At 39.3% G+C, this 8,541-nt stretch overlaps 1 protein-coding gene across 3 annotated transcripts in view; it reads right to left on the bottom strand.

Moving 5' to 3' along the window:
* The window catches only part of GALK2 (galactokinase 2), a 136,592-nt gene that overhangs the window by 38,272 nt on the left and 89,779 nt on the right, over positions 1–8,541 (bottom strand). For all 3 annotated transcript variants that reach the window (XM_025472847.3, XM_025472846.3, XM_025472851.3), the window contains one exon: positions 6,687–6,897. In XM_025472847.3, coding sequence (XP_025328632.1) covers positions 6,687–6,897 — 211 coding nt within the window. The remainder of the gene's footprint in view (positions 1–6,686; positions 6,898–8,541) is intronic.

Here is an 8,541-nt window from a genome sequence, read left to right as displayed (position 1 = left end):
GAATGGCACAGCCAGCAAAACCGGAGTCAAAAAGGCATATGGGCTGAGGAAGTAGCTAGGAACTACAAGGTCAGGGCCAAGAAGGCTGGCAGGGCTGGGACCAAGGTAGCAAGTGGTCAGGGCTAAGCAGCCCAGGGGCACCAGCAATGCCAAGGCCAAGGAGGCAGCTGGGGTGAAGAAGGTAGCTGGCAGGGCCAGGAAACCAGGTAGTTATAGAAGAAACAAGCAAATAAAAAAATATATTAGGAAAGATGAAAGGCATTTTTTTAATGCTTCAATGGTCTAAGCAGGGGCACTAGGTGCCACTGCCACTCATGTACCTCATCACTTATCCACCAGCTCACTTTACTGGCATGGAGCAGCAGCTCCGTCCATAGCACCACCCCCTGCCCCGATCCCCCGGCCCTTCTTTCAGCTTCTCTGACTCTTGGGCCAGCGACATTTTTAGCTGCCCCTGCAGGACACCAGTATCATCAAAGTTGCAGGCCTAGAGGTGGTGAGAGTTTGACTCCCGTTCCTGTCCATCCTCATGAGTTCCTGCTTATCCTTGCTGCAACCCCCCCCCCGCCCACTTCACATCCATCATCACTGCCTGACTGTCTCTCCCATTGACTTCAGGCTCCAGCACCAAATGTCAAGATAGAGCCTTATAGTGTTGCAACAGCTTACACAATTGCATGTGGTCAAATCTAAATAATAAATCCCTTTCATAAATAAATAAATAAATAAATAAATAAATAAATAAATAAATAAATCCCTTTCTCTGATAAAAGCCCAACACAGCCCCACATGAGTGGGTAAGAGGGAGGGCTTAAGTAGAGGGAGGGCTCTGGAGTCATTGCGTGGGTTTGAATCCCAAGACTGCTGCTTGGGTAAGTTATTTAATCATTCTATGCCTCAGCTTCCTCATCTGTAAAACAGCAAAATATTGGAACCTTATGGGATGTTCTTAGCAGCAAAATCTTCTGAAAGCCAGTCTTTATTCTTTATGCTCCTCTAAACTAAATCTATGTAGCCTGTGCTATATTTCACTTACATAGATTTCAAATGTTTTAAGAAAAGTCCATGTGTGAATTCAAAGACTACTGTCAAAAACATTGAGATACAAGACAGAATGTTCTATTGGCTGCAAAACATTGGTATCACTCTTTGTTTATAGAATGAAAAAGGAATAGTCAACATTATTAGCAGTTACGTCAGTAAACACAAGCCTAATTATTATTGTAACAGAAAATGCATTTGCCTTTTTCTTTTTTTAAAAAAAATATTTTACTTATTTATTCATGAGAGACAGAGAAAAAGAGAGGCAGAGACATAGGCAGAGGGAGAGCAGGCTCCATGCAGGGAGCCTGATACGGACTCAATCCCAGGACTCCAGGACATGCCCTGGGCTGAAGGCAGGTGCTAAACTGCTGAGCCACCCAGGGATCCCTGCCTTTCTCTTTTAAAGAAAATTTCAAACAAAAAGAGCATTTACCAAAAAGTTCTTTATTCCCCACGAGCTGCCTAATTTGAGGAGTTTGACTGTCATATCTCAATAGTATGAATAGATTAGGAGGGTGGAGAAGGCAGTGTAAAGGAACTGTGAATGCATCAGTATCTGTGTGTGTGTGTGTCTGAATGTGTTTACAGCCTGGAAAAGGACTATTTCATGCAGGTCCTCTAAACATGAGGACAAGTATAGCAAATGTTTTAAAAGGTATCAGAATACTGTAAGTGCTTAGAAAATAGTAAGTAGTCAATGTTAGATGTTGTTAATACCATTCTTGCTATTAATTTAGGATGAACAGATTTTTTTTAAAGCTAAATATTACCATCCTTTACTGAGACTTTTAGTGCTTTTTTGAATTGCCCTCCTACCCATTACTTCTCCATATGGATAGAAGAAAATTAATTTAACTCATCTATTCATGCAGCAATATTTGCTAGGCATTGTGGGAATATGGAGGTAAACAAAACAGGGACCCTTTTGCAAGGATACAAATCCTAGGGGAAGGTGGTGCCTTGTGGCTCATACGTAGTTGCTGTGACTCTTTCAGGGTTTATTTATGGGAAATGCTATTACAATAACTACTGTCTGTGAGTTTCATATGAAGCTGGAGAAGTTGTTTCCAGCTTACTTTCATAGCTATAGGTTACCAGGATCTATGGGGCTGCAGTTGTCAGGAAGGTAGATGCCCCCTTCCTCCTTCCCTATACCATGTATGGTCTTCCTGAATCTAAGGTTTTGATATACAAGGATGACCTTCCTAGACAGAGGAAAATGCTCATCTTCAACAAAGAGGATCAGAGTGTCTGACACAGGTAAATGTTTAGTCTCACTGGTCTAACTCTCTACCACACCATGTCCTCTCCTGACATTAACTCGAGAAACTTGGTGGACTCAAGGGTTTGAAGGTAGAGAGTATTAAGAGGTGGTAATGCTCATAGGTTCATTCTGGGCCTATCTCAGTTCAAGATGGCCAAATGTATTTAAGACTGCTGCAGGGGCAACTCCTCCTCAAAATGTACCTTTAGAATCTGTCTCATTTTAGCTCTTTTAAAACTCTCACACAAGGGGATGAAAATTCCAGAATGCTTTTGTGGCTCCAGGGTGGCTCAAGAACTATTATTAGCCTTGTGGGAGGGGGAGGTTCTGAGCTCTAGCCTACCCATCAGTGGTATAGGCACTGGCCAGGACACAAGTATCACTGGCATGATTCCAACACACGGATACTAAATAAGTTTAGAGTTTTAAGATGCCATGTCTTTAAAATCATGCTTAATAAGGCATGTTCACATTCCTGTTTAGGTCCTTAAATATTTGGAAAGGGAAAGGTAAGCCAACAAATAGGGGTATATAATGCACAGAGTTGAAAGAAGAGGAAAACCCACAAAGGAAGCATTATCCCCAAGTGATCAGAGATGAAAGTTTTATTTTCTAGGAAAATAAAAAACCTTTATTCTTGGCATGATCCTGCCCTCTGTGGCTAGATAGCTGAGAAGTCAACAGGAACTGAGAGACTAGGTAGAGAGGGAAAGGAAAAAGTACTAAGTGAAAGCTAATTTTCCCCACACTTGACTTCTAAAACAACTTAAAGCCTATCTTTTGCACATAACAAAAATAGTTACTTGATTTTTCCTTTTACACTTTGTTTCATAAGAGTCTATTATATTGTAAAATGAAAACAACAAACAAAACTGAAAGATTCATTTTATTTGGCATTATTAGAAGTCCATCATCAGATTTTAAGGATTTCTTATCAACCAATATCTGTAAACTCTAGAAAGGTCTATAGTTTCCTTTGGGGTTTGGAGCTTCTTCTAGGCTCTTCATAGAAAACTTTTCTTCCAAAATTCTTACAAGAACAATTAAATGCGCTGAGGTCATAGAATTTAGTGCCTGATATCTTACAAGCTGTTTTTAAATCAATTTCTTTAATACCTGTGAACACTTAATTAGAAAATGAAATTACTGACCAACTATTTTTATTTTATAAAGTACCTTTATATTTTTCTATCACATAAAAACAAACTACTTTTTTAAGCCTGACTGAGATAATCTAGGAGGACTGCACCTTTATCAAATGAGAAATTCCACAGCACTTCTTATAGCTCCTCTATAACACAACAGCTCATGTATGTTCTGGCTAAGTTGAGTTTGCTCCTTAAATAAAGCAAGCTACTGGATGCCACACTATTTAACGCTTCTAAGATCAGAGGACAAGAATGGGAAAGAGCCAAAAAGAAACCCTTTAACCACAAATAACCTATCTTCATCAGCTGTCTTTAGTTTCAAGAAAAAAATCAGAGCCAAGCAAAATCAAATTCAATACTGACTAGGCGCAGGGTTGCTAAGGCCAGCTTGTTAATATGCTAAGAAAAAAATGAATAGCAGAAAGAGAATTGGATTAAATCAGAAGACTAGGGTTTGGGATGTAGCTTTAGCAGTTACTATCTGTAAATCTTGACAAATCATGTAACTCTCTGACCTTATTTTCTTCACCTAGGAAAGTATAACCATATGACTCAGAGTTGTGAAACTCAAACTATATGATGTGAATGAATAATAATATGTAAACCATAAAGCAAACAAGAAGTTTTTTTGTTGCTTTTTATTTATTCTAGATCTGTCTTCTAACAAGCAGTCCATGTCACTGCCCTGTGCTTGCTCAAAAGCCTGATTATTGCTCACGACTTTGGAAATCACAGGATCCAAACAAATTAGTCAGCAACTGGCCAGCAGTTTGTCAGCATATGGTTGGGCACAGGCAGTTACTAATCTAAGCAATGAGATTCTTGTCCAGCCCAGCACAGTGCATCTGAGCAGCAAGACCACCCCTGTGCCAGCTATATGTGCCCACCTCTCCTAGTTCTGACCATGGCTTCATCTTTTCCTCTTGGTTCACACCTTAAGAAACACCCCTGCTCAAATCAGCCTGGCCCCCAAGACTCTGGAAACCCATACAACGCATTGCACCCTTAGACTATTCCTACCTGGGGGCAAGGCCTGACAAATAGTACTTAAAATATTCCTAGCCAGTTTCTAGTGAAGGACTGTCTAAAGCCATTCTAAACAATGTCTAAAGGATTTGAGGATTTTCCTTTGTGTGTTTAATTTTAATGGCCTCTGAGCATTTCCAAATCTAATTATTAGAAATTTGGAAAGAGAAAACAACAATTGTACATGGGCCTCTGGCAAATGTACCCTTAGCAAAGGCTGCCAGCCACAGTTTGATTGTAAACATCTCTCCCTACACTCTCACCTCACAGTCAGTATCTCCCAACTCACACTCATGTCCAGGTAAAGAAAGCAATTTTGGCAGAAAGAGAACATTGGATTCCTCTATATATTCCTCAAAAGGGAGGAATTCGTCGCTTTGAGAAAGACATGATAACCCTGATGAGAAAAATTAGTTGTAGTCAAAACTAAGTATGTTAAAATGTATGCAGCTGGAATAAAGGGTAGAGGCATCCTCCACAGTCCTCTGCTGGGGACACATGTCAACTCTTCGCCCATTCACACAACCTAAGTGCAGCAGCACATTTAGTAAGAATCTCATCTTCTAAAGGGTTAAAAGAAACATTTGCTTAAGGTCTTAGACCAATCAAGCACAAACTCAAAAGGAACAAGGCAAAGATACAATAGGATCTTGATCCCTAACGTTAAAGCTGAGTGCCAAGAGAATTCAGCTGGAAATTTGGCTGAAGTTAGATTGCTAGATTCCAAAAGTAAATCAAGTGATATATATCTAGAAGATTCTAGAGCCCCACAGACTGACTGACACTCATAGTTTCTTGTTTGTTTGTTTGTTTGTTTTAACTTACTAATTCCAATAGCAAAAAGAGGAAGAAACCCTTTGATGATGACAGAATTACAAAATGGATTCATTCATTCAACATAGATTTACTAAATACAAACAAAACATAAGTAAATTATAGGAAGCATTGCAAGCAGGCCAGTGGGTAAGTTATTTTAGATGAAGGGGTAAGATTAAGCACGCCTCGTTTTTATAAAAAACAGTGAAATCATTATTTTTTGGGAGGAAAACATTCAATATGTACATAACCAGCGATACAGGTACTATGATAAGGAAATTATCTTTTTGTGTTTTCCAAGGTTTTCTGGGAAATTCGCTTATTTTTTTAAATGCTAAAAAAAGAGAGAGGTTGGAAAGATAGGCAGATGCCAAGAAAAAGGAACATGGATACAGAGAGAACAAGCTGTGGATTGAGAAGGATATGGAAAAGATGAGAATTATATTGAACTTTTAAGATAGATAGAAACCACATTTCGGAAAACAGAAAAGCTCCAGTCAGAAAAGAGCAGTGATGTTTAGGATTAAAAGTCCAGAAGCAAGACCAAGATGCAATTACTAAGTGGAATGGTTCAGCCAAGACAACACTGTCCCATTGGGCATGGGTGGACTCAAAAGGGAGACAAGACAGCACAGAATTAGGCCAGACTGAGTAGGAAGTTAACATTCATGTTAAGCGGCATAGGCAATGCACTGAACGGAAATGGTACCCTGAGGCTGACCCAAGCTCCCACTCTACCTCCAGAGACAACTGGATCTTAGCTAGATGTCCCCGCTCCCCACTGTTGACTGCCCACAGGTAGACAACCTTTACTTCTGAGAAGAGAAGCCACCCCAGGGCTCCATCCTGCACATCCAATCTCAGGGATCCAATATTATCAGTGTGAAAACAAAATTGCTTGAAAGCAGCAGGCAAACAGAAAAGGCTTTCACATTAAAAGTGGGCAATAAGTTTCAGTCCAAGCAGTGAACTTTCTGGTGTTTCAGGGGGTGTCTCAGCAGTTATAAGCACGGCTCTAACCTAGACCTTTTTGTGTACATAGTATAATAATCAGAAACATGCACAGAGGAAAAAAAGAGAAATTTCTTGAAATAGGACCTTCTCGAAGGCAGGAACCATGTTTTATCAACCTTTGCCTAGCCAGGATACCTGGCTTATAGCAGAGATCAGGAAGTGCATGCTGACGAACAAATCAATGGATTTAATGAAGCCAAGAATCTAGATAATTAAGTTTGCCAAAACATACATATTCTCCAAATACCCTCAAGTGTGCTTCAAAATTCATTGGGGAAAAAAAATTCATTGGGAAAATTCATTGGGAAACTGGAGTCTTTACAGCTATGAGTAGGAGAACAACCCATGTTCTTCACTTTCTTCTGCAGACTCACCATCTTGAGTGTTTGGACTCAGGATTTGGGTTCGAAGCTCCTGCAGGCTAATTCCCAGACACCTGCAAACCTCCTCAGGGCTATAGGGCTCAGGGTGAAGGGTATCCTCTGTGATCTGAAGCATTTCTTCCAGACTGACCCCGAGTTTGGCCTGTACCTCCTCTAGTCGCAATACTTTATCCCATTGCAAGCCTCTGTACTTAGCCAGGAGCTGCAAGTTCAAACCAAGATAATGGTTAGCTTTCATTTCAGAAATTGATATGTACTATTTTAATTAGCCAAATTCAACTGTTTTCTTTTTTTCCATTCAACCTCTCCACATTTCCCATCATTGCTTGAAAATGTACACTGGATTCAGATGTTTGGAATTAAAACATGCTTGTGTGACACTCACAGGCTAGTTAAATATTTTTCCTTAAAAAACCTAATATCCCACTGATTTTTTTTTTTTTTTTTTTGGTCTGTCACCACTTTCCCTCAGGCTATTGCTTTAAATGATTTTTGTTCTTTTATCCCTATTCAGTTCATCCCTAATACACCACTCTCTATAAAGTCTACAGAAAACTGCTCAACTCTCATGTGACCTGGGTCCTGAGGTAGACACTGTATCCCTGATTTCATTAGAGCATTTCCTGTTTACCACAGGCCTCTTTGAAAATGGCTAATGAATTTAAGTATCTGGGCATTTGGAGTAAAGTCCCAGATTTTAAATGAAAACCTCATTGGTGACCTTAGGAAAAACCACTTCATTGGGTCACTGGTAGACCTAGAGCTGTATGTTTCTCCACCCTCAAGAAAAGAGTTTGGCTCCCAACTGTATCTTGGGGCATCCCTCAGTCTGATGGAGGTGGTTAAGTACAAACAAAACCAGGTCCACGCGTAACCAGGTCCACGCATGGGAACCTCATTCTGGAATATGTTTCTCTCATTCTCCCCAAAGCACTGGCTAATCCCCTCAATCAAAACAGTGAAGATATCTCTCATCCTGAGGTCTATAAAATTCAATCCCTGGTGTGAGGCAGGTGCACACAGGACAAACAGCAAAAAGAAACAAATGAAAGAAGGAAAACTAGTCTTCAAGGAAATGTGCATCTGATTTACTCTGCTATTATGCTAATGATTTGATTTTCTTTCTTTTAGACAGGAAGCAGGGTTTACCAAAAGATCATTGAACTTTGGTTAGGGCCACTCACTTCTGAAGAATATTAATAGTGGCAGTTCTTATATTCATTAAACCTCTTTTTAAAACTCTGGCTCATACATTGAAAGGAGTTAATGATTTTAAGGCAGAACTGAGAAAAAAGAAAAAAGAATTATATTTTTCTGTTCAATTATTTCCCAGAACATGGTACCATTTTTAAAGCAAGGACTAAAGCTAAAACCTTTCTTCTGACTTTGATGGCTCAGCATACTTAGTGTTTACGAGCAGCGCTAGACTGATTACCTCCACAGATTGATTCGTTTGTTTAATTCATTGATTCATATATTCTAATTCTATACTCTAATGTGTTCTAAAAATAATCTGAAAAACCTTATAAAGACATACATAAAACAATATATTGATTTTATACAGAAAAAGAGCTGAAGTTGATAATCTAGAATGATGCTCTCTTAAAACACAAATCCAAATCCTACTGAAATAAACAACGAAGCAAACAGAAGTATATTAATACCTATATACTGCTGTATGATTTAAAATGTACTTTTTATTTCTTTCAAGCTTCACAAACCTTGTGAGATGGGTATTATTACTCTATTTAAGAAGTAAGAATAAATGACTTGCTCAAAGGCTAGTAATAAACAGAGCTGGAAATTGAACCCTGGTCCTCTAACTCTTTCTGGCTTCTTCAAGGCC

This window comes from Canis lupus, chromosome 30 (assembly GCF_003254725.2).
Source record: "Canis lupus dingo isolate Sandy chromosome 30, ASM325472v2, whole genome shotgun sequence".
NCBI classification, from domain to species: domain Eukaryota; kingdom Metazoa; phylum Chordata; class Mammalia; order Carnivora; family Canidae; genus Canis; species Canis lupus.
The sequence above is the reverse complement of the archived record's forward strand: the minus strand, read 5'-3'. Positions and strand labels throughout refer to the sequence as shown.